General features: G+C 41.3%; 1 protein-coding gene across 1 annotated transcript in view; it reads left to right on the top strand.

Moving 5' to 3' along the window:
- Positions 1–370: 370 nt before the first annotated feature.
- IGSF11 (immunoglobulin superfamily member 11) overlaps positions 371–27,586 on the top strand; it is a 201,938-nt gene continuing 174,722 nt past the window's right edge. Inside the window, exon 1 of the mRNA XM_063126942.1 lies at positions 371–446. Coding sequence (XP_062983012.1) covers positions 377–446 — 70 coding nt within the window. The 5' untranslated portion in view covers positions 371–376. The remainder of the gene's footprint in view (positions 447–27,586) is intronic.

Raw genomic sequence — 27,586 nt, 5'->3', positions numbered from 1 at the left:
AGGCAGGGCTGCCGCTCCTGCGTTGCCGCAGCTCGGTGGGGCCGCCAGGCTGCGCTCTCGGGCCGGCTCGGAGCCTGGCTGCGTCCCCGGGCTGCCGGGGCTCCGGAGCGCCACAGCCTCCCGGGGAGCGGGCGGTGCGAGCGGGCGGTCCCGGGACAGCAGCAGCTGCTGCAGCGGGAGGAGCCGGAGCGGCTCGCTGCTGCAGCGGGAGCCGCCCCGGCTCGGAGCTCCGCTTAGCCGGGCTGCGGAGCGAGCACCTGGCGCCCCTCGAGGGGGGCTTCTCGGCTGGACTTGGGCGGCCGGAGGCGAGCTGCCTCGGAAGCGCCGCCGCAGCTGCCCGAGGTGCCCGTGCAGCGCCTCGCCCTCCGCGCCCGGCATGACTTGCAAGGGCTCATCGAGCTGGGGGCTTTGGGTGGCCCCTTTGGCTGCGCTGCTCTCCCTGCGAGGTAAGCGGAGGCTGGAGCGGGAGGCGAGCTGGGCGATGGGCGGGCGGCGGCGGCGGCGAAGAATCACCTGGCGAGGTTCGCGGCGCCCGAACCCGCGGGCAGCCGTCCTCCCTGCGCCGGATTCGAACTCGCAACTTTGGAGCTCGGGAAGCATGCTTGTTTGGCGCTCTGAGGTGGGCAGAGCAGCAGGCTGAGCCCGGGTCCGGGTGTTGGGCGCTTGTCGGAGTAGGTGGCTTTTGCTGACTCAAGCAAGTTGCTGTGAAGTCCCAGAGAGAGTGAGAGGCGCTGCTCGACGCCCCCCCCCCCCCCAAATCTAGAAATGTTTCCCCGGACGCCCTGATTCTTTTGCAGAATAGTAAGACCTCTCCTTTCAGTTCTGTGCAGAGGAGAAATGGTGCAAGGAAGAAGATATATAGGTTTTTTGTTTAGTTTTTGTTATTTTGGAGAAAAAAAGAAATCTGGTCTGATTATGTGACCTTTAAAGAACAGTAGCTCCAGACGTGATTTTATTATAGGGAACTGGAAAGGCTTTTATTTCCTCCTATAATCTTTTCTTAATGCAGACGTAGAAAGATTGGCGGAGAGGTTATATCTACCAGGTGTAGAAACTTTTCTTTTTTGTTTATGTACAAAACGGTGTTATTTGAAAAACACACACAATGAGATAAGTCCATTGTACTTTTAAAAGTATGATTTTGTGAGGCCTTTTTTTAAAGAGTTATAATTCGATTTACAATTTGCCAGTTGCATTTGTCTAGCAGTGTCATCTTTAAAAACAGCTGTTTTTCCATAACCATAAACAACTTCTTCTTCTTATTATTATTATTATTTACAGTATACATTTTAATACTACCTTTACTGCACTTCACTTTACTGAAACCAACTTTAATGTGGTGAAGTTCCTTTAACTTTCAGGTATTTTTTTTCACAGTTATGAGTGCAGAAAGTTTGATGTAGGAAAACTTTCTTCATTAGAAGCACAGGCGCACTAAAAATGTAGTTAGTAAAACTCTCTCTAGCACTCCAATCCTATGCGTGTAACAGAAATAAGTCCTAACAAGTTAATTGGAGGTTATTTCCAAGTAAGATTAATGCCTAGGATATTTGGGGCCAGATTAATGTGATATTTTATCTTAGCTTTATATATTGCTTCAATGCTAATTGTTTCCATTTTAGTATGGCAAAACCTTCTGTGGGCACATACACACAAAAATGGTATTGGTACAATGGGGTACAAAGAAAATTAGTATTTCTGTGTAATCCTTGTTAGATTAAATCTCAAAGAGTTGCAGGTTCCCACATCAGCACCTTGTTTTGGATTTCAGTTGTAGCTTGTTTCATAAGGGCAGCAATTCCCTTGAGATAGAAAATAAGTCAGTGTCTTTGGTCGTTTATTATACAACATAAATTGATTTTAAGTCATTGAGGTCATAGTGAATATCATTAATTTTGCTCTGGGATGTGGTAACAGCATTGCTTTGTAATATATTCGCTTTCTTAAAATTTGCATGGGACATACATATGACTAGGCTAGGAAGTATGGCTAGGAAGTATGATTTAAATTCACTGAATTTATTTGTAGAACAGTCAAGAACTGAGCTACAGGAATACTTACTTGGAAGCAACTGATACCAATGGGACATACTGTAATTGCAAGTAACCATGTTTAGGATCGGGCTGTAATACTTAACTTGGCTCAGTTTACAAAAACTGGAAAGCACCTGAGAGCCATAGAGTTACCTTCATTTCAGTACTTTCTGTCCACTAACACTCTTGAAAGCAGATGAAAATCAATAATGTTGCTTTTTATTTTTTTTTAGCACTTTATAGAAATACAGGAATTAATTTTGCCATTGGGTTGGTTTGATTACATGCAAATATGATCAATCCTTTATCACTGTGTCTTTTGGATAACTTTTTAAAGTCACACTGGGAGTTTTAGTAAACAGAAGGTATTTTTGACTCTTGTCTCTCTTTGATTATATGATTCAGTTACCACAGCATGTGGGGTGTTTCCAGGGGACTGTTTTGTGCCACTGAAGCTTGAGACTGAAGGACTGAGGCCCCTGCTGCTGCTAAGATCCAGATGTAGAACTCCACCAGCTGCATTGCAATTTGTTTTGTATCTTTGCCAAAGCACCTTAATTTGATTCTGCAACACTCCCTGTATTTGTGCTACTGGTTTTTCTCCAGCATTCATGCAGTTTTAAAACCTTGGGAAAAGGTACTGGTTGTTGATCCTTTGTTCGGTTTTCTTTAGTCTTAATATACAGCACATACACATCTTTCCCTCCCATCTCTCTTCATCCTATCCAACCGCTTTCTATTTCAGTGCCACTCCCAAAAATTGTTGCAGGTATTCCTCAATCCAAGGCTTGTTTTGAAACAGTGCAGAATTATAATTCAAGTGAGTTCATGTATGACCTTTCAACATCAGTTTAGTAGGTCATGAAGTGGACTCTGGGCTTCACAAGTTATGGTTTATGAAACTGGGTGTGAGCATTGGGGAGGAGTGATTCATCATGCTCTGGCTTCAGTGTGAAGAACCTGGTTTGTATTAAGCCACATTTTCCTGTTATGTCCAAACCAGGTGATTCTGGCTGAAAGTCAGCTAATATACTAGGAAAATAAGTCAGGAAGTAATTGGCTGTAATAGGGAACTTTGGCTTAATACAAGCCAGGATCTTCATGCCAAAGCCAGTGTGTGGTGGGAAGAATGCTTGGCTCCCATCCCATCGGCTGTTGCACTGTGTCCTGCTTTGTTGGTCCCTGGTCTACAGCTGCTTGGCCACTGTGTGAACAGAGTGCTGGATTAGATGGACCCTCAGTCTAATCCAGTATGGAACTTTTTATGTTCTCTCACGTTTGTTCTTGGCTTCATAAGCATCTAGGATAGTCTCTTTTAGGCCTAGTGTTAGGCTAACTTCTCTTAAGAAATGTGCTTGCTAGAAGTGGTACAGGCTCCTCCCCAAACTCCAACTATTGGAAACAAATATTTCATTTCTTATGGGATTTCCCCCTTCTTTGCTGTGGGCCCAGTGAGAGTTGGACCTTTCTGTAGGACCAAAAGAGGTATGCATCAAAGACCTTGCATATTAGTATGATACATCCACAAGCCTTGATGCAAGATCTGAAGAATTTTACTCTTCATAAATGGGGGTGTGGTTTTGCTGTAAAGGTAACGTGGGCGGTGGAGATTGTCATTCTTCTGATTGTGTCTGTCTGTGTATGTGGGCTAGGGAGTCCTCTAGCTCTGGCTTTGCACTGCAGAGGATCATTTGGCCAGAATGGCAATTTTTCCCTAAATGATGGAAGGATGAGGTAATGGCAGAAGTGTGGAAGCTTATGAGCTCTGCAGACTTTTTCTAAAGCAGCACTGGATGTGAACTTCAGTACAGGGTGTTGTGCTGAAGTTCACAGCTACCTAAAGGCATGCATTAAATAAAAGTTCCAAAAATTATATGGGAACTGGAAGGGTTGAAAGGAGGAAATTGCGTGACTAAGGTGACTGATATACCCTAGATCTTGGCCCATGATATACATGCAATGGCACTACACATGGCAACTGTAATACCAGTAGTTTAGTTATTTGGGGAGGGTGGGTATCATATTTTCGTATGTGCAAACCGTGATGGGAAATTTGATATGCTCATAACAGAAGGGCAACCACTGGAGAAGACTGCTGGACACTATGCAATAAATGGGCAATGACTCTGCATTTATTGTAATGAGAGTGTATTGTGTAGAAAGGACATCTGTGGGTAGTGGTATGGAGGAAAGTACTATGCTTTTTCCTATATATGATGGGACAGAATTTCTTGCTTCTTGTAGGAAGGGGAGTACCCAAAGCTTCTTCCCCAACAGCCATGGATCTATTTCTGAACTAGAGAACTAGCAGAGGCTGAATGACAGAAAGGAAGCACTATTTAATATGGTGAGAATAAAAACAGTTTTCATCTTGACATCGGAATGTTCACTCAATGTATCAGGGCTCAGATGTTGGTCAGGTCCTACTCAGATGGATGAGACTTGGCATTGCTTTGAAAATTGCATTGCCCATTGCTGGGTATTTGAACCATCTATTTTAAAAGGAAGCAATGTTTTCTCTTCACTTGTATCAAAGCCTTCTCAACAGTTATTCATCACAGTGCAGCAAAACAGATTTATGCCTCCTTTTGTCTGTGTAAGCCACTCTCTCAATGCCTATATCAGTGGCAAAAATAATTACATGTTCTCAGGGTTTTTTTGGTCTAAGGTTTTCTAATTATAAACCATGGCATTCAGAATGACAGCAGGATCTGTATGCCAGATCTAGGCTTCTGATGCATCTGTAGTGCCTAGATTTGTTCTCCGTTTCAGCACTGACAATTGAGACAAATAGGCAGAATTGCTCTCAGAGCAGGACCCTGCCCATTTTTTTATTTTTTTTGCAAATGTGTTGAGTTACTGCAATAGGCATTTCCTTTTCTCTTGCCTCCATCAAAGGTGTGTGTTTGTGTGTTGTTGGGAAAGCAGACATAAACAAACAAACCTCGATTCATTCTCAATAACTCATTTTTGGAACTAATTTGAGAGAAGTAAAATGTTCAAGGACTAAGAATTGTTGATGGAACTCAGGGATCTTTTGAAGAAGAGATGATGGTAAGTTTCTGCATGCCACTATGCCACAGTATCCTCTCCTTGTTCTGCAAAGGTATCAAGTTCTCCCATTCCAGGTTTTATATAGTCAGGTATATGAGGATTTTTCTACATTATACGGTGGTGTCATTCTGCTAGTGGACCTCTTGCAAAAACCCTATTTTTTATCCTTGTGCAAGTGTCAAATTCAATACTTTGATTCCACTTGTGCAAGGCTAGGTGTTGCTTGTGTTAGTTCTGCTAGTAGTTGTGCAACAGGTAGCAGAACAACGCCAACCCTTGTTAATTTTAACATAATGTTTGATATAACCCTACAAGTTAGCGCTGACCTGAAGTTGATATGACAGCAGCATAAGAACAGAAGAAGAGCCATGCGGAATAGGACCAAAGGCCTTTCTAGTTTAGCAATATGTTCAAATAGTGAGCAACCCCATGGGAAGCTCACAAGTAGGATATTTATGCAATTGCACCTTCTGGCTCATGTTCTGAGGAACTGGTATACATTCTTTAATACTGTAGGTAATATATAGCCATTGATAGCCTTATTCTCCATGAATTATTGATAACCTTATTCTTCATTTATCCAGTTCCCTTTTAAGCCCAGGAGGGGGCAGAAGGAAGGTCCTTGGATGCTTTGGACTTCAACTCCCACAAGCCCCTGCCAGCATGGCCAGTGCTAGGAATGCTGAGAGTTGAAGTTCAGAACATCTGGAGGTCCTCTTTCTGCCCACCCTACTTTTAAGCCATCCAAGTTGGTGGCCATCACTACTTCTTGTGGCATTAAATTCCGTAGTTTAACTGTGCGCTGTGCACACACCCTTTTATCTGTCCTAAATCTCCCACCATTGCAGGGTCTCCGGGTTCTAGTATTGTGAGTGAGGAAGAAAAACTATTCCCTATCCACTTCTTCCTATCTACACTGAAAGATTCTGAGTCCTAGTGTGGGTGCCAGTGGATCATTAGGGTTGGACAGCTCAGATTGTTTCTCTCACTACCTCAAAGTAAAGCATTCTCAACTTCTAATTCTCTCTCCCAAATTCAGAAATGGAAATCCTTAGTTAACATTAAAATCCATAAAATCATAGAATAGTAGAGTTGGAAGGGGCCTATAAGGCCATCGAGTCCATCTCCCTGCTCAGTGCCGATGATGATCATGTGTTGGCCGAACAGGTCTGTTTTCCCTGTGCCTTTCCTTACCTTTCCCCCACTGCCTGGCACAAAAGGTGATGGCATTATCCTTCAATCCCTTCAGCTGTAGAGAGTATGAAAGTTCCAGTGCTGCAGCTCAGGATGCTGTTCACAAGGTCTCTTGGAGGAGAGCTAAAATAGTTTGTATCCGTATACACAACAGGAAGTGGAGGCACTCAGCAGTCCAGGTCTGACCTGGAATGAATAGATGGCATATTCTTGGCTCCCTGGTCCAAGTCTTAACCACTAGAGAACATTTTATATCTTATGGCAAAATAAGCAGTATTCCCCATGGTACCCCTTAGGGGATATTTAGCTACTCTTTTCTGGTGACTCATCTATTTGGCAGGATGCTACTATTATACTTTTAAAAATACAGTATGCAAGAGTGCTTGTAAACAGCTTATTTCAAGGAGAATTGCACACACAACATATTTGGAGTTCTTCGGAGCAATAAGCTTGCTTTCCTTGTTTTAAAGGCCTATTCACACTTCTGAATAGTTGCAAAGTTGTTGTGTTTGAACTGTGTGAGACTTGTTACCCCAGTGTATTTACATGGTCATTCTTTTTTGCAAGCTGGAAAATGCATAAAATATTTGCTTGCATTTTATAAGTAGGAAGTTTATATTGGGGTGCTTCCAGCAACATGATGCCATTGTCTTGGCTCATTCACAGAATTGTCTGGGGCTTCAATCATCATTGAGCTCCTTCAGACAGGGGAAAATCACGTTCCTTTACCATGGCTCTGCTTCCTGCTTCTCTTCCGCATTTGCAATGAGCTGTAATTACACAAGGAAGAGAGCTGTGACTACATGGCCCATACAATTCAATGGATAGTGCCCTCTACTGGGCATTTTCTAGCACAACTTTGCCTGTACACAGCATGAGAACCCGAAAAATACCAATATATCTCAGAAGCAGTGGGTTTTCTGAGGTTTATTTTTTACCACTAAAACTGGGGATGGAGCGGGAAATGTCCAGGAGGCTGACGTTGTCAAAATGACCCATGAACATATGTGAGTGGCCAGTCATAGGCGTGATATGAAACACTCATTTAAAAAAGCTCATCGTCTTCCACTTGCAATCCTCCTGTGTTTTCCCACCATGTTCTCCATCTTTTTTCTTAAGAGAAAAAATGGAGGGAAAATCACATTTCCCTACTGTTGCTTTGGCCTCTTGCTGCTGTTCCACACGGTGAAGAAAGAGGAAGCAGCAACGACCATGTGGCCCATTCAGTAGGCATTTTTATTGTGCTTCTTTTCCTGCGCACAGCAGGAAATGGCAACAAGTTGTTTTTTAAAAAAATTGGCTTTAAAGGGTCTTATTTTTGGATGGAAAAAGACCAGAAGGAGCAGGAGACACACAGGAGGTGGACAGTGTTGTCCAAAGGACCCCGAAAAGCCACGAGTGGCCAGTAACAAGCGTGTGATGAAACATTCGTCTGATGACGCACTTACTGCAGAAAATCTGTTAAGGAGAAAAAGATGGAATAGTTCATCAATACCTTGTAATTGGTAGTGCTGGAAGATCTCCATCACTGAAACAAAATCCACTTTTGTGAGGCAAATGGCACCTGAAACTGCATTTGTTCAGGGTCGAGTGGGTGAAGTCCCATGAGTAGAAATGAAAGTCATCAACCGCGTAGAACGTCATCAACTGTCATCAACTTTGGGGCAGTGAATGAGCAGAGGCTTGCTCCTCATACCTCCCCTCCACTCTCTCAGTGAGGTGCAAGGGACGCTGAGTTTCTTCGAAGTGGCCATGTTTAGCAGATAGCTCTCCTCCATCTCTACTCCACAGCAGCAGTTTCAATGCAACAGGGCTGCCTGCCCACCCACTCCCACGCTCAATGCATATTTAAAACAAAGGAATTCTTCTGACCTCTCTGCTCCAATAGGCAAAGTGCAATTGACCTGACTTCCGGGTAGACATGTTTAATAGGGATGTGCTCCGCTTCTAATCAGACCGGCGAATTAGAAGCGGAGCGGGGGGCTTCGCCTGCCCTTAAGGCAGAGGCGAAGAGGATTGGGGGGCCGGCGGAGCGTGGCAAAGAGGATCGAGGTGAAGGCGGATCCTTCGCCTCGATCCGGAGCTCCGCTGGAAAGGTAAGTGCCACTGTCGCCCGGTAACCCCCCCGCCCTCCTCTCCCTTACTGTCGGCATCTTCAATTGAGCCCGCGGTTCAACCAGGAAGTCTGGTTGAACCGCGGGCTCAATTGAAGACGCCGATGGACGGAGGCAGGTAAGGCCCCCTCCCTGGTCCCTTACCGGGCTCTGCCGCCATCGCCGCACGGGCGGCGATGGCGGCAGGGCCCAGTAAACCTCCCGCCCTCCTCTCCCGGCCTTACCTGGCGCCACTCCCCTCCACTGCAGAGCTCTGATTCGGAGCCGGAGCTCTGCGGTGAAGAGGAGCGGAGTATGGGCGGAGCAGCGCGGAGCGGAGCGGGCCGACCCGAAATTTTCGGATCGGCCTGCGGGGCGGAGCGGGGGGTCCGTGCACACCCCTAATGTTTAACTCTCTGCTTCCCTCCTCCCCAACTTTCCTTCTGCCAATCAACGCTGCTCCCAGCAGCATGCACTGAGGGCAGTTCAGGTCACAGAGACTCCCAAACCCCACTCTGAAGTTGATGCGACGGGAAAATCTGTTAGAAAACCAGATTCCGAAACATTGAATTTTATAGCAAGAAACAATGCACTTGCAACTGGTGAGTACGCATCATTTGACATGATTATTTTCGTGATGCAAAAGGACTGGAGAAAGTACCCCATGTAGATAGGCCTTAGTAATATGTGCTATTACTGTCTGTATTTAAACTACCTCTCAGTTTCATATTGATGGCCACTCGTGTCAGTTTCAGCTTTAGAATTTTAGTTTTGTTTAGATCCTGAAAGCACAAATGTATTGACTATTATTAAAAATCTTTTTTTTTACTAGTTTCAGTCATTGTTCCCTATTCATGCAAATAAACACAGCCTATGCTAAACTTTATTCTTGTTGAAGGATGCAATCCTGAGTATAAATACTTCATCTGTTATTAGTGGAACTTATTAGTAATTAAATGTGCCTGTCACTTTGACTCAACCATCTTCACATTTCTGTCATATATATGTAGGAACACTTCTGGGTAAATTAGTGTTAAGAGATTAAAATTCTTGATGCCCGAAATAACTGTGCCCTAGAACAGTTGACATGGAACTGACCAGAGTGGAGGAGATCCTGGATTTAATCCTCAATGATATCATCCAGGACCTAGTATGAGTTGTAAATGTTCTTGAACCTATTAGAAGCAGTGACCACAGAGCTATCAGATTGAATATATATTTAAGAGGAAAATTGCCAAGGAAGTCCAAAAGAGGAAACTTCCTTAAAATGAGGGAACTGATAAAAAGGAAGTTGAAAGGGGGAGTCAAGAAGGTTAACTCCCTTCAAAATGCTTGCAGGTTACTCAGAACCACAATAAAGCGCAACTAGAATATATAACAGGTCATGAAAGGTAGCACCAAGTCCAAGACATCACCAGCATGATTAATGAGCATTGTCAAGGAAACTCTTTGAGAAAAGAAGGCTTCCTTCAGAACATTGAAGGCTTGATCAAATGAGGAAAACAAAAGAGAGCACAAGCTTGTACCAAGGCGATGCAAACAGACAATAAGAGATGGGAAAAAAAAAAGAAAGCATTTTTGAGGAGCATATTGCTAGCAACATCAAGGCCAGCAATAAAAATATATATTTAAATATATCAAAAGCTGGAAACCAGCTAGGGAGGCAGTTGGAACGTGGGGTGACAATGGAATTGAAGGAATATTAAAGGAGGATAGGGAGATTATGGAGAAGTTCAGTGAATTCTTTTAATCTGGTACATGTTTTCAGGAAGGGAGTCTGAGGAACTCAGGCGAATAGTGCTGACAAAAGATGAAATTCTCAACCTTATTGACAAATTAAAAGCTAATAAATCACCAGGCCTAGATGGTATCCATCCTAGAGTTCTTAAAGAACTCAAAAGTTAAATTGTAGATTCTAACCAAAATATGCAACATGTCCCTAAGATTAGCCTCTGTATCAGAGGACTGGAAAATGACCAATATAACACCAATTTCTATAGAAATTTAAGCCCTGAAGAAAAAGAATTAACATGGCTTCCACAAAGGCAAGTCCTTTCTTACTAACCTTTTAGAGTTCTTTGAGAATGTCTGTATGGATGGGTAGACTTCTAAAAGGCATTTGACAAAGTCCCTCTGAATAAGCTAAGCAGTTATGAAATAAGAGGTGAGATCCTCTTATGGATCAGCAAATGGTTAAAAAATAAAAAGCAAAGAGTAGGAATAAACATCATTTTTTTTCCAATGAAGGGATGTAAATAGTGGAGTCCTACAGGGATCAGTATTGGGACAAATGCTTTTAAACTCCCCTCCGCCCCAAATTCTACATCATTTAAAGAGAAGGGAAAAAATACTGAGAAAGGATTTAATATTTCAGATCTTTCAGGTTTAATTTTCATATTTTTCAGTTTGAAGAACATAAATGCTTTTAAATAACGGACAAAGGGAAGAGGTATTCTAAATATGTAAATTTAGACAAAAGTGTTTTCTCTACTGCCTCTCTTCTCTGCCCTGTTCCTGCTATGTGTAGGAATGGGTCTATAGAACCAGCAATAGCTTTCTTGTTTTGGTAATGATTAGCATGGCAAATGTTTCTGTTCACTTTTCTGACAACATAGAGTTTTATCTACTCTCCTAACTAGGGAACTGCACAGATGTTTCTAGTGCAGCCTTCCCCAATCTGGTGCCATCCAGATGGGTAATACTACAACTTCTATCATTCCCAGCCAGCATGGGAGCATTAGTTTGGGGAAGTATTTTCTAGTGTACAGTCCACAACGAGGCAAGGTCTTACTTTGACTGGTTAGAAAGCAATGGCGTTTGCGTCTATGCACAGACTTCTGCATAGTTTGACATGAGTCCTGCAGTATTTCAATGGAATTCCATAGAAAAGAAAAGATAATGTGTCAAAACCTTTGCAATATGAAATCCTTTGCGTGTGTTAAATGTCTTCAATTTGTCATAACCATACATACTTGATTTAATCTGCCTTCATATTGCCTGGAACCCTAGCTTTGTTAGATAAACATTTCCATAAAGGGAGACAATGCAGCATTGCTGTGTTTTTCCTTTATAGGGAATGACATTTAAATCCTTTTGACTGTCGTATACTCTGGAATAATCTGAATTTCCTGCTGCTACTTTGACATGTTATTTAGAAGGAGAAGGAGCTGAAAGGTGCCTCTTAAAACACATATAGGTGTGACGTGCCTGAAGGCCCTTATGGATATATCTGGCTGTTGTATAGTGCTGTCTGGTTCCTCCTCCCCACCAGGCCTTGGGGAACCTGTGGCTCTCCAGATGAGTTGGACTACAACTCCCATTACCCTTCACCATTGGCCATGTTGATTGTTGCTGATAGGAGTTGTTGGAGTCCAACAACATCTACAGAGTTTTGTGTGTAATTCAAGTTGTGATATGGTATGGATCTTCTAAGCTGCTTTAGGTTCCTTGCAAAAAAGGATGTGATATATATATAGAAATAATAAATAAATCTTAGAGGTGCTTGAAAAGGTAACATACAAGTCACTTCAAGCAGATACATGGAAGTCAGCCTTTAAAAATGCGAAATATGCATTCAAAGAAGACATCCCACAGCCTTAATGTGGAGTAATCATAAGTATAATTATTGGCATTTTATTTTATGGTCCCATTGCTTCCTGCCTCTTTAGCTCAATAAAAAAAATTAACTTGACCCAATCCTAATGAAAACATTTGTACACAACCCAGTGCTCATTAATTTTTCTGTGTGCTGAATATGTAATATGTAACCATACACTTCTGTTTTGGCACATCTCTGGTAGAACTATTGTTACAACAGGGTGAGCACGGTCTCCTTGTTAGTTTTTATCCAAGAGTCTTTGGCTGCAATCCTAAAAACACTTATTTGGAAGTTCATTTTATGGCAATCAATGGAACCCCACTTGCAAGTAAATGCAGCTAGGCTCATTTGTCACCAACCTGCTTGATAACTTCATGGCTAAGGCTGCAGCTTTAAGCAGGTTTATGAGGGAGGGAGCCTTATTGAAGACTATGAGATTTACTTTTGAGTAAACATGCTTGAGATGATGGTATGACAGTTCTTCAATCTTACTATCAGGCAGCTTGTGTCCACAGCTTAGAGCGTGGATGCTGCATGGGAGAAGGATCCACACATAGGTGGAATTGGATTGAAAGTGGACGCTTTGTTGGTTACAGCTCAGAGTTTTGGTGTGGCATAGGGCAAGGATCTAAACATTCAGGCAGCCTCGATGCTGACTGATATCATCTCAGCCCCTAATGCTGGGATAACGTTGGATCTTTGTCTGACCTTGGTGGGCTATTCCTGGTTTAGCATGTTAACCCCTAGACCTGCCTAAGTCCTCGAAGTGACATCCCCAAGATCCCTTAGGGGGAGTTACCTCAGTGGGGAGCCGACCCATGCTTATGCCTGCTATGGATCTAGCCCAATGCCTCCAGTACCAATGCCTTGGGTCAAGACCTCTACTGGAAGCTAGGAGTAGGCCAGAAAGAGAAAGTTCCTTCTCAGGTCTACTCTAAAGCCTCTTCCCCAGAAGCCAACTGGCTAGTAGACTGGCTCCTAGGATAGGGCTTGAGCCATAGCGTGGCCGAGCAAAGAGCCTGATCAGGAAACTGCTAGTTGCATGGTGGAAACAATTCCTCACTACCTAGCTGTACTCAATGGGCCTTAATAGGAGAGGATCCTAGCTTCTCCCCACTCTTTTTTTAAAATAGTGTAATGGTGGCCTCTCTTTCTGCAATACATTTCGTTTATAGCATCCTGAGACAATTCTTTCTTTTTGTGTTCTCTGTTTCTGTGCAAACTACTTTTCTTTTAGGCTATCTGCTGTTTTACATCCAATTATTCTACTCTAGGGTGGGCAGACTTCAGGCTTGCGGAATCTACTTTGTTTTCTAATAGAACCCTGAGATCCACCAACTGGATCCACGTAGGTAGGCATATGCTAAGAACAGGGTGCATCTGAGCACATGCTTAGCCCAGAACCAAGCTCACAGGCCCTTCCACACAAAAGTCTTTCCACACAAGCATTCTTCAGGCATTCTGTCTAATTCAGGCAGCTGAGGGTGGAGCTTTTTAGTTGTTCTTTTGCTAGATAATTGGGAGTCAGAAACCTAGTTGTGTTGTAGTGTTGGACTTGGACTCTGGAGACCTGGGATCTATTCCTCACTGGGCCAGGAAGGTCACTGATTAACTTGGGGCCAGTCACTGACAGCATGGCTAGATAGGGTGATATCCTGTGGATTGCCCCAGGATCATCCCTGTGCATTCACATGACACACAGGGGATCCCGGGAGCAGGGGGAGATGATTCCTCCCTTTCCTGGGTTATCGCCCTACCCTTTTAGCCTGCTTTTTCCACGGTCTTGGGATGATCCTGAGACAATGGAACGTGTGGTCAGGCGTCATGGGTTGTCCCAGCTCCTCGCGAGTAATCTCAGGAGCTCTGTGCCCATCGGGAGTGGGGGGAGCACGGAAATGGTTTTTTTAAAAAAACAACTTAACAATTTGCGTTTGAGCGCTCATGTGCTCCTTCTCCTTTAAAAAACAAAACAAAATGGTGGGCGTGATGTCCTCTTCCTCCTAGCCATGCCCTGACTCTCAGCGTAAGCTACCTCACAGGGTTGTGAAGATCAAATGGATAGCAGGAGGGTCTTGTATGCTGCCTTGGGCTTCTTGGAGGAAAGGCGGGGTATAAATGTAATAAAATGTTTGTTTGTTTGTTTGTTTGTTTGTTTATTTATTTATTTATTTATTTATTTATTTATTTATTTATTTATTACGTTTCTATACCACCCAATGGCTGAATCTCCCTGCAAATCACCCAGAGAACTACCAGTAGATCCTGATTGGTATTCTGCCCACTCCTGCTCTACTGCAGTGGTGAAAGCAGTAGCTATCTTGGAAAGGTGAGGAGACCCAAGAACCATGGTGCTGTCAGCTCTCAAGTCAGGAGCCCTAAAACCTTCATCTGACCAAACCTCATTGATGTTTTGGCTGACTCCAATCATTGGATAACAAACAATTGTCACATGTTCAGAATTTTTCTCCCAGAATCTACAAGTATGAAAACCTATTCCAATCAGAGCTTGGATCATATTTTTATATATATATATATATATATATATATATATATATATATATATATATATTAAGAGGCCAACCTGTACTCCTGTACAATAAGTGTTGCGAGCACCTCTGTTTTAATGTGTGTTTGTCCATGTAATTTACTTTTGAATTCCTTTATAATCATAGCTTTAATTACCATTTCAGGTAGTTTATGTCTTAATGAACTGTAAGTTCCAACCACTTTTAAAAGTACAGTGCAGAATTTGCTGATATTTAGTATTCCTGATTATCATCTGATCTAGTAAGGGAGTGAATTTTATTTTGTTAACACTTCATCCACTCTGTTTTGCAGTTGCTCAAAATTTGTACAAGCATCATCATCCTGCGCTGGCGGTTCTGCACTTATTAAGAATGCAGAAACATAGATTGAAGCTTAATTTTATTTCGTGCATCCAGACAAATGTTCACAGCAGTCTTATGGTACAGTGAACATTTGACTAAACCTGTGAAAAATGTGGACTCTGGTCATCAATGTGCATCATCCCTTTTTCATCTTGACACCTTAATCCTCTGGTACTGTTCTATTAACTAAGAGAAGTAATAGATCTGGTGTATAACATTTCCCCGGAATCCTCTATGTAGAGATAAATATAGGAAGATAATGTTGCTTTCCTGCATTGGCTGTATTCATAACTTCACCTTTTATTCTGTGGTTTTTAGATATCTAAAGTACTGATAATCATGTCCATGATTTTTCTGGTTTTCTTAATGAAATTAATGTTTATATTTTCTTTAATTGGCTTCATGATTTTCAAAAGAGATAGATTGGACTAAACTCACTAAAACCGACTAAACATGCATAGGATTGCGCCCTTAGATAGAAAAAGTACAACTCCCAGCATTCCCCAGCTGGCATTGCATAGGACTGTGTCCTAAATTGTTTTAGAAGTTTTGATTTTGTTCTTCACTGACTTATGAAAATTTGAAGAGAAACCCTCCAAATTTGTTGCTAGGGACATTTTTTTTTTTGGAGGATCTTATTTTTTAGAGTGTAATCCTGTGCATGTGTAGAGAAAAAATAGGACTTTTCTCTCTAAGCATGTGTAGGATTGGGCCTTAATGATTTTTAGTATTGGTATATTATCTCACACATTTCATTTTATTATGTATGTATGAAATTCACTTAGGTTTTTAGGTTGTGTCCATTCATTTTATTGAATAAAGTGACACCTTGTTAATAGTAAAATATTTCCTTAGAGAATGGTTGCCTTTTGAAATGAACACTAAAAATTTAAGTACGTTTATATTGAAATAAGTTCTATTTATTTCAGTGGAACTTCACAGTGCTTATGAGTATAGCTTATAATACTCCTCACTCAGGGCTGACCTACACATGATGTTGTATGTTTTTATATATATCCCCTCCCCATATGTTGTTTACAAAATCCAACTGCAAAGACTGCAATATGAGGTAAGAGGCATGATGAGGGGGTTAATCCTTTCCCCTCCAGTGAGTTTTCTACTAAAAATGACTTCACCAGCTTCTTTTCTCCTACAGGGGAATCTATATGGGTATTCATGTATTTTTCTCCATGGGTAGAGCGGATGCTTTGGGTAACTTTAATGGAAAAAACTGCCAGGGGAAAGGGTGAAGTAACCCCCTCACCAGTATACTGGTTTTCTGTTTCAGATTATAGCATCCATGGCTGCATTTGGTGTTTTAAAAAAAATTACAGGAAAACTGTCTGCAACTGAGAGGTGTTTGGCCTCATAATGAGTTTTTGAGTCGCTTCTGGTATTCAGTGAATTATGACCATGAAATATTTGGTGGCTTAAGCCCCATTGAGTTTAATAGGAGAGTTCAGTGAAAGAGTGGGACTTGAATGTTATTTACTAAGGATGGATCCTGCCTTTGCACATATCTAGAATTATTCAGCGTTATGCACCAAGTTCTGCGAAATAAGGCTGCTCCTCTGGATATAAGACTGATCTCTTCCGGCAGGCCTATCCAGGGGAATTTTAGGATATTTTTAGGTTGTTTTAACAATGTATATTATGTTCTTAATTCAGTTTTATGTATTTTATATTTACTGCTGTTCCCTGCCTTGATCAAAATAGAGAGACGAGTAAGAAATAATTTATTATTATTATTAGGCATCCAGAGATCCTTCAGGATGAAAGATTCCATAGAGATGTAAATGTTTGTGAGAGGGTTTTTAAAATGGCTTACAATTAAGTGTTTTAACTAAACCACTTGTGAGGGAATCTGTCAAAAGTATTGAGAAAAGGACTGCAGTTGGTGTGTTTACACACATTGTTTGGGGAAGAGGAAGTGATGTTTATCTGTAGCTACTCTATGCTTTTTCTGCAACATTTTTCTGTTCTGTTCGTCACAGTGTTTAGTTAAACTTTTATAACAGTCCAGTAGCTATAGAAACAGTTAACCTTGGCAACATGGAAATATAAGGTGGTTTGTAGGTATCATGTGGACTGTGACAAGACAAAGAGGAACAGATGAAAGGTAATGTGGCCTTAGTGGACCAGAGTGCTGTGCTCGAGAGCTCGAATCAGATCCCTGTTTAATAGGGCGACCATGTGAAAAGGAGGACAGGGCTTCTGTATCTTGTGTAGGAAAGGGAATTTCAGGAGGTGCCATTTGTGTGCATGCAGCACCTGGTGAAATTCCCCCTTCATCACAACAGTTAAAGCTACAGGAGCGATACTAGAGTTACCAGCTACAAAGAAGGGCAGTGCTCCTGCAGTTTTAACTGTTGCAATGAAGAGGGAATTTGACCAGGTGCTGCATGCACACAAATGACACCTGCTGAAATTCCCTTTTCTACAAGTGTTAAAGATACAGGAGCCCTGTCCTCCTTTTCATATGATCACCCTATTGTTAACTATAAGCTCTCTTGAGATGAGCCTTAGACGAGGAAGAATGAATAAGATATCTGCATAAAAATACTTTATATACTAAATTTGGCTAGAGAGACAATACTTTGCAAAAAGTTGGTGTGTGTTGTGCTGGCATTCTGCCTCTCACAATCATTATAGCAGCACATGCTTCTTCTGATTTCTGGTTCTTTCTCCCCTTTCCTCCTTGCAGTTGGAATGCAAGTTGGGAAGGGGGCATGCTTTGCATGCAGAAAGTCTCAGATTCGATCCCTGGCATCTCCAGGTAGGGCTGAAAAATTCCTGATTAAAACCCTGGAGTGCTGCTGCCAATCATTGTCAACAGTACTATGTTAGATGGAACAATGGTTTGACTCAGTATAAGCTAGCTTCCGGTGTTCTTGATCCTAGAATCATGCACACTTAAAAGTGCCCTGAAACACATTTTTTTCTTGCCCCAACTATGTTTCAGGTGTCCTGGCTCTGCTGGTGTCCAAGCAATCACTAACCAGTGAAAGAACATAGGAAACTGCCTTATACTGAGCCAGACCATTGGTCCATCTAGCCCAGTATTGTTGACACTGACCTGCAGCTTCTCTCCAGGGTTTCAGGCAGGAGTTTTTCCAGCCCTTCTTGAAGATGCTGGGGATTGAACCTGGCACCTTCTTCATGCAAAGCATGGGCTCTGTCATTGAGCCACAGCTCCTTTCCTATGTTACAGTGATGTGAACTATGCTTTCAGTTCTTTAAATGGTCTATTGCAAAACTGCTGCCTTGTTAATGTAAGGGTTAAACCTCTGCTGGTTCTGGATTGGAGGGAGGTACAGTTGATTTGTGGGGTTGCTGTCAGAATCCCATGACCAGAATAGACCAAGGAGACCTTGGCTCACTGTCAGAGGAACAAAATTGCCCAAGCCTTTGTCTTCTGGTTTGTCAAGGGCAGTCCCTTTCTCTGCCCTTGAAACAGCTGGCATGCCTCTGGCCTTTCTTACAGGACTCATCCATAATCAGGGTCTTCCATCACTGTGCTGTTTGCCCATGATGCAAATGATTTGCCTCTTTTTCAGCTGGATGATACTGACATATATGCCACATTAGTAGCAATATTGCTTGTGCATTCCTTGGGTACATTATGCATCAATTTTATTCTGAATTCTCCTGTCCTCTGCTGTTCACTTTAGATTCCCTCTGTATCCAATCATGTTTCAAGTATCTATAGAATCTGATTGATTGCCAGACCGAATTTTATCTCTTTATATTCAAACTCAAAGTGGTGCTCTACTAACTGGCAGTAGGTGCACACCGCTTATGCAGTGTGCTAGAGACTTAATTTGTGGTGCTGCCTCCTGTGAGCAGGAGAGAGGGGACCAGGCTCCTTATATCCATGTTCCCTTGCTGTATCCTACTTGAAATGGCCCTTCTAGCATCAGCAGTATCTTGATGTAATTGACAAGAGGTGCTGGATGCTTGCTGAGTCAGTGAGGCGTGTGCTTGCCAAGTGATTGCAGCAGAAAGGAGGCTTTTGCTAGCCTCAGATGGAGCAAAGCCAGTGTTCTGAGGGCCGTCTTGTTGTTTATGTGTCATCTTAACTTTGGGCTTCTCTCCCCACCATAATTCAAGGTTTGGCAGAATTAACACTGAGTGTGGAGCAAAGGAGAGAAAAGGTGGAAGGAAGATGTTCTTACTATAATACAAGATTAATAAGGTTGGGCTCTTGGTTTTGTTACCCTGATACATCACGCTCTCCCCTTTTATCAGGCTGAATTCAGGCCGAATTTAAAATTCAGGCTGAATTTTGTGATAAGAGAAATGGTGACCTGTTTTTAACCAAAGCAAGTCATGAAGACAGCGAGTCCTCTAGCAATGTGACAATCAGTTGGTGTGCAAAACTTGAATTCAGGTTTTCGGGTATAAAAACCTGCATTCCCCCCACCCCCCAGTACAATTTGCAGCATGGCATTAGAATATGCAGTTTTAGACACAAATGTTCCCACTTTCATATTTATATACTTCAAAGTAACATGTCTTATTGTAGGGTTTCTCATTATACCCCATTATTGTGCAAGTTTCTCTTAATTGAGCAAACACTGAATTTCATGGTGTCTCATTCACTTACATTAATTCTGACTAGAACTTTTGTGAACCGCCCAGAGAGCTTTGGCTGTTGGGCGGTATAAAAATGTAATAAATAAAAATAAAATAAACTAAACATTGCTGAATTTTTGCCTTAAAAAAATAAGGGTGAAAAGGTGAAGCAGGTTTAGTGGGATTATTAGTTCCTGACACTCCTTCACTGTATGTTTTCACATTTTTGCTGTTTTGTAGGAATTCTCCCCCCGTTTTTTGTTGACACCATTTTTCCTCCAGTGACCTTTTGGGGAAGAGGGTAGGGATCTCCCATGCTTTGTAACATCTGTTTGAAGCCACTGGATGAGGTCATTTGGGGATCTGGAGTAAGGTGCCACCAATAAGCTGATGTTGCCTATCTCTGTTTCTCCTTGTCAACTGAGCAAGGTGAGGCTATGCAGGTGCAGAACCACTATCTGGAGTCAGTAGTAGTTTGGATGAAGGCCAGTGGACTGAAGCTGAATCTCATTGTAATGGTGGTCCTCTGGATAAGTGGGCCTCATGTCCAGGAATTGGATGTACAACTTGTTCTAGATGGGGTTCCACTCCCCCTGAAAAAACAGGTGTGCAGCGTAGGGGTACTCCTTGGTCCAACATTGTCATTTGAAGCTCAGTGGCTTCAATGGCTAGGAGTGGCTTTTACCTGCTTCAGCTGGTTCATTTGATGTGGATAGTTTGGCCAAAATGGTTCATTCTCTCGTAACCTCCTGGTTGGATTACTGTAATGCATTGTATGTGGGACTGACCCAGAAGCTTCAGCTAGTGCAGAGTGTGCCAGACAAAATTTGTGATCAGTACACCCAGGTAGAATCATATTACATGACTTCTGAAGGAGCTGCACCGGCTGCCTATTTTTCTGAGCCCATCTCAAGGTGCTGCAGCCTACACTTAAAGCCCTAAATGGCTTGAAACCTAAATATCTGCAGGACTGACTCTCTCTGTATCAGCCTGTCTATGTCTTAAGATGATCAGGGAAGGCTGTTCTCCAACTACCTTGGATATGCATCAACAAAAAAGAGAGCATTCTCAGTTGTGGTACCCCAACTATGAATACCTTCCCGTGGAGGTGCTACTGGCACCAACAATGCAACTGTTTCTGCTCCAGCTCAAAATCTTTTTGTTTAAAAGTATTTTAATTGATTGATTTTTGTATTCTATTTTCTGTTGTATTCTATTTGCTTCCTTCTCTTTTTGATGATGTTACTTTTTGGTGTTTATATTTCATTATTTATAATTTGAATTGTGTTTGCACACTGCTCTGGTATTCATAAGAATGAAGGGCATTTCAAAAATGTTTTAATAAATCTGTGATGTGTAACTAATAATTGCAATTTATTTTGTATGGCCTGAGATTTCCAACAGAAATTAAGTCACGTATGCTAGGCTTGTTGGATTTCAGCTCTAATTTGCCCCTCTGGGCATGTCTCCCCATCTGTAACATAGGGTAAACACACAACTGTTTGCAAAATATAATGTGTGATACCTGTCATTAATGCTTATCTTCTGCTCTATTGGGAGGTTTTAGGACTAAATGCGTCTAGTATTCGGGCCTTATCTGCCCTGAAAGCTGACTTCGGTTTTGGTGCAGTGTTTGGTTTATGTTGATAATAGCACATCATGTGTTTGGTTGCCTGGATCTTCAGGCATATCTGTATTAGAAGCAGGACATTTGGATTATCCCTAGGATATGTGAGTTGTTTAAATTCTAACATTTCCCCCTAAATCCCCTTTTTCTGAAGAAGAAAAAATGAGAACCTTCTGTTAGTAAAAATTAGTCATCTGCATCTAACAATTATTTATGAGTAAGTGTATTTTGTGTGTTTTCTAGTAAACTAGCTTATATGAAAAAAATGTTTAATACAACTGGCCTGTAAATACATTTTGAACCAAGGAGGGGATATGACTGAGCAGCACAAAAATGGAGGCAAGACAACCAAGTATCGGATTTGCATATTTTTGTAGCTGAGTGTAGTGAAAGAGTTCTAATTCTACCAGTAGGCAGGCTGAAGTGACATGCCTCAGTCCCACATTTGGGTGTACTGTTAAGGGTAGTAAACGGTAAATTATGTCGTTTGTATTTTTCCCTTTACGAAGACACCATCTGAATTTTCTGCCTTAGGCTCTATAAATGTCTTGGTCCACCTCTGATGGTAAAATATTCCCTCCCCTCAAACTGGGTCAGTGTATAGCATGATGAAAACAACACATTATACATGCTTACACAAATCCCCAGGTGTTCTCAGCACAGACAAAGCAACATTAGTAAACGAATTCTTAAGCTGAATATTATATTTTCCTTTGCATATGGCTTCTGAATTCATTGTAGCTCTGGCTTATAAAGGAAGAGTGACACAGATAAATATAAGATGTTGTTGTTGTTGTTGTTGAGAGTGGTATCTTATCTCTGTCCTATACTTTACTGTTTTGTAAAAGATGTACATTAAATGGGGTCTGCATTTTCTACCTACTGTGCTAGATACCTCTTCTCAGCTGAGTAATTTCTGTAAATACAGGGCAATTGGTGCAGTGTTAATGGCCATCTAATCACATAACTGGTGATCTCAGGCATTTCACACTTCGTGGGGAAATTGGTATCCTCCTGGCTTGAAACTGGGTAGATGTGAAACAGCCGGTTCTGTCCATTTGGTCCCAGCAGGTGCTGATATACTCAGAGACAGGTGTTCACTTTTCAAAGCCAGAACTGAACTAGACGTGTTAATTATAAATGTTGCTGCTAAGGACAACACAACTTAATTATATTTATTTCAAAACCCAGATTAGCCTTGTTTTCCAACTGCAAAATGGGAATAATTTGCATTCCCATTTGTGTTTTCCTGCCCTGTGAGGTATTAAAGGCTGGGGGGCATATCATATTGAGGTATTTTCAGGCATGGTGCATAAGTGGGGCATAGACATGTGAAGGCCTGGGGGAAAAAATAAAAAAATCAAGGAAAAATGTTTTAATTTGAGAATCTTAATTCCTGTGTATATTATAGACATATACAAACTCAGATCTAAGCTATGTCACTATTATGACTTCATAAGGCTGTTTCTACCCAAAGACTGTTCCTTTTGTTTACTACATCTTGTGGGTTCTATTTTTAACTACTTCTCCAATGGCCAAACCTAAAATACATATATTTGGATAGCATAGAGTGCAATGGTTTGCATTTCTCTCTGTTTGGTGTTTCGCATACTCACAATTTTGCTCATACAGAACAAAGGCTTCATATCTTTAAGACTGCAACCCTATATGCATTACCTGGGAGCAAGCTCTACTAAAGTCTTACCACTGAATAAACATGCATAAGATTTCTTTGTACTTTTCATAAATATGCCAAATAGTACAGTTTTATATGCAAACTAAAATATACAGTATTCATTTTATGTTATTAAAGCAATACAAAGTTTAGGTTTGTTTTTTCTCTTACTGGCAAAACCTGAAAAAAACCTGTGAAAAACCTATGGCTTCAAAACATTCTGGAAATTTTATACCTCTAGAATCCCCTCCTGAGAAAAACCTGTTTGATTCCATTTATTAGTTAATTTCATGAACACATTGCCCTCACAATGCTGCATACAAGGTAATTTACACCACAAATGTAACAATATAAAAATAATCAAATTAAAATCCACATCACACCTCTTAAAATGAGCAATAAAACTTAATGATGACATGATAATTAATAAGTGGATTGCAATAAAAGTATCTTAAGGGATCTCTTCAAAATGAACAGTGATGGGACCATACATGCTTCCTTGGGGAGGGCACCCCAGAAATGAAGACCTGATTATTTCAGAAGGCTTAAATGTTGCGTAGTGCTACAGCATTGTCCTGTCCTAATCGTGTATGAAAGCCCACAGGGTATAGACGATGCCTGAGAAAGCTCAATCAGGCAGGTAGAATGTAGCATCACGCTGGAATTGCAGGACCTTGGATAGCTCCGAGAAGCCAATTAGCTTCAAAAAGTTACTGAGTTCAACTATGCCTTGTTTTCCTTTTGGATCAACCTATCTCTCTCAGAGTGACATCAGACGGGGTGGGGAGGGATAGCATTTTCCTAGCATTGCTTTGTCTCCTGCTTGTGTCCCACAATAGGGACGCACAGCTTCCTCTTCCTTCATGTGGTCCACTCAGTGGGCATTTTTATTGCACTGCTTCTCCTGCACACAGCAGGAAATGGTGGCAAGTTTCATTACAGCCAATTTTATTTTCATTTTCCTGGTCTTTTTTTATGATAGAAAAATGAGCAGAAGGAGTAGGAGATGTGCAGGAGGTGGATGGTGGTGTGAAATGGACCCATGAAAATCCGTGAGTGGCGAGTAATGAGCATGCTATAAAACGCTCGTCTGATGATGCTTTCAGGCTTCTTCTCAGTCAGCCCTCAGATTAAATGTTCCCTGTGCTGGTTCACAGGTATTGGGGAGTGTGAGGTCCCTAGGATAAAGGGAATGAAAGAAATCTGGCTAAGGAGCATGCTCTGGCTCAAGCAGGTTCTGGGTGACAGGCTCTGGCTTGACTTTGGGTTCTGTGTTCAGGATCTATGCAGTTTGTACCACTGGTCTTCCTAAGCCAGCTGGTTCCTTGGTCCTGCTCAGAGTTGGGGGACATGATAGCCCCCACTTCCCATGTGTTGGTTGTTGTGGCTTTTGGGAGGCCATGAGGACTTGTTTTATTTTCATTATGGTTTTATAATTGTGTGTATTTATTTATTACATTTATGTACCGCCCCATAAGTTAAAAACAGTGAACATTAAAAAGTATACAAAATTTAAAACATAAAAACAACAGTATAAAAACAACGATATCCATTTAAAAACAACAGTTCTGGGGTCCGTTAAAAACAATCAAACTTAGCGTTGTTAAATGCTGTTTGTGCATGTGTGGGTGTTTGTTTTACAGTATTATTAGCTGTCTTGAGGATCTTTTAAAAAAGGCGGGGTATAAATGTTTTTAAAATAATAAAATAATTATGATGACCAATTTCATGATGGCAAAGAGGAATGGGAGATCTTTAAACCACTTCCATACTAGAGTGTGAAAGAGGATGGTTGTTGTTTTATGTTATTGGTGCTTTTTTCTGGGTGGAATGCTGCAATATGACATTTACTGAGGCTGTGTTCTGACCTGCACTGTTAAGCCTCTTCTGAATTCTTCATCCAAGTTGCAAAGGACAAACTTTTAAAGTCCTGTCTAGTTAGAAATCTTATATTCTGTGTCTGAGACATTTGGCTCCTCACAGGGTATCACTTTAACATGTCAAAATCTCATCCTCTAGTTTCCATAATTTGGGTCAGGCAGTTCTCCAAGGAGGATGCCTTCCCCACTGTAAATAATTCTCGCTTGGCAGTCTATAGAACCCGGACATAGTGTCATGTTTCACAATGAAGTACTCTTCCAAGGCTTTGCATCATAAAGATGGCTATCTTTTATTTCTGTTCTTGTGGGAGAGCAAAATGGTCAACAAGATATCATAGATTGTGAAGAGTAGTGGTTATGGGGGTGGGCTCTGAGTTTGCTTAATTCTCTCCCTTCCAATCCTCCCTTCTGGGCATATCTCTCATTTCCCCATTGTCCTCAAATCAGCTCTCTAGCACTGTTGGGAATATGGAAACATCATGAGAAAAGGTGGATAGATTGCTTCCTGGGACACCCTTGCACATAGGCAACCAGAATCATCTAGTTTTGTGGACTGTATTGCCTATGCCAATCTTGCAGCAGCTTCTTTATTTATTACTTAAGGATAAGTGGAAAACCAGCATATGCGGAAGCCTTTTGCCTGATCTAGCTAAATAAGGCTGCAATCCTATGCATGTTTGCTTAGGAATAAGCCTCACTGAATGTAGTAGAACTTGCTGTTAAGATCAACGGGCTCAGGTTGCATGTCCTATTCCAACCAATGGGGCATCTGTTTCTGAACTGCAGGGATTTAATGTATATTATGAGCTATCCTTTTAGAAGTGTCTTTAGATTAATGTTTGATTCTAACAATTATAATGCATCATTTAGTAATCTTTATAACAATCCTGTAAGGGGCTGGGGGAAGCAGGATTATTAATTGAAGATGAGAAAATTGAGAACACTGAAACATAACAGGTTAATCATAGTGATGAGATTTGAACTGAGAATGTTCTGATTCACAGTTTAATGTACTAGTCACTATGCTAGACTAGCTCTAATCTTAATTTAAGGAGATACGTTTACTTGGATTATGAACGTTCAACCCCCTCCCCCCCTTTTTGAGAACATTAGACCATGATTTAGAGAGTCGGGTGCAAAAAGGAAACTCCTGAAAATAAGTCATGAGATTGGTGCCATGAAACACATCTTTTCCTTCCACCCCACCCCCAACTATTGTAATCCACCACTGTTTGTGTTTAACACAATTCCTTGCTGTGTTAAATCTACTTTAGACTGTAATCTCTTTGGGTTAGTGGGTGTGCTGGATTTATGTATAATGCAGGGAAGAAGTGTAGAACTTGGCAATTTAACTGATACTTACTAGCCTTAGAAACTGTCAACATCTGTGACAGATACCTATGGCATTTTGCCCATCTTAATTTAGTTAAAACAGTAGTGCCTTGTTTAGATTGCTGCTTGATCTGCAGGACACTGCTCCACTTTCACATGTGGGAAACTATTTCCTAGGTGCAAGTGTTTGGCCATCTTTCTGTCTTTTGGACAACTTATGTTCTGCAAAAGTTCTTAGGCAGAATGATGAACTTTATCATATTTTATTTTAATGGAAGCAGGGTTAGATCAGTATAGAATACTTGTGCAAAATTATCCATTGAATACATAGGTGCATATATTTTTGTTTTTCTTTGTGCACAAGACTACAGATACACTTTCTCTTTGCTGTCTAATACACTTACATTTTGCTGTTAAAATAGCTACCAAGAATAGAGATTATTTAAAAATATGTGAGAGCTACTTTACCGTGGGTATTAGTCATTAAACTTACTAGAACTTCTGACTCTTTGCTTCTTCTTGGAACAGCAGACCCCCAGGCCTTATCCTAAGTTGGCTTTGTAACTCTCACTGAGTATAGATAGCTAAATGGTATGGTTTTCTGGATTCTGAGTTATATATATACTGTGTTATAGCTTCCCACCTCAACATGAAGAGTCTTATCTGGCTATCTTGCCTTTCCATCAATATTCTCTTCCTGTCATTGGGAGCATTATATCCATGTTTAGGATGTAGCTGATTTCAGGAAGGAAATTTCTTCAGTCCAGCAACTCTTGTTAATTTTTGCTTCCATACTTCCCCTCGTTTATGTTTACAGTATGTACTCCTTGTCCTACAGGTATGTCTAATTTGGGTGCATCTATAGCAGCCTTCTCCACTCTGGTGCCATTGGCAAACTTGGGCAGTTCACTGTTCACTCCTAATTCCATATAATTTACGAACAGGTTGAAAAGCATTGGTCCTACTACAGATCCCTACGGGACCCCAATATTTACTTTCCTTCATTAGGAGATTTTATCATTTATTCCTACTCTCTGCTTTCTGTTCTTTAACCAGTTACTGATCCATAAGAGGACCTCTCCCCTTATTCCATGACTGCTTAGTTTGCTCAGGAGACTTTTTTGAGGGACTTTGTCAAAAGCCTTTTGGAGATCCAAATAAAAAATGTCTACCAGATCACCCCAGTCTACATGTTTACTTACACTCTCAAAGAACCCCAAAAGGTTAGGTAGACAGGACTTACCTTGGTGGAAGCCATGTTGATTATTTTTCAGCAGGGTTTGTCCTTCTACATGCTTACTAATTTTATCTTTAATAATGCTTTAACTAGTTTACCCAGAACAGATGATAAGCTAACCAGTCTGTATTTCCCCAGTTCCCCCCCACCCACCCCGGATCCCTTTTTAGAAATTGATGTTACGTTGGCCATCTTCCAGTCCTCTGGTATAAAGACTGATCTTGGGACATGTTGCATATTTTGATTAGAAGATCAGCAATTTCATATTTCAATTCTTTGACTCTAAGATGGATACCATCTAAGCCTGGTGATTTATTTGCTTTCAATTCAACAATAAAGTTGAGAACTTCATTCTTTGTCACCACGATTTGCTTCAGTTCCTCAGGCTCCCTTGCTGAAA

This window comes from Elgaria multicarinata, chromosome 5, assembly GCF_023053635.1.
Source record: "Elgaria multicarinata webbii isolate HBS135686 ecotype San Diego chromosome 5, rElgMul1.1.pri, whole genome shotgun sequence".
NCBI lineage: Eukaryota > Metazoa > Chordata > Lepidosauria > Squamata > Anguidae > Elgaria > Elgaria multicarinata.
Note: the sequence above shows the minus strand (reverse complement) of the source record. Positions and strands in the feature narration are given on the sequence as shown.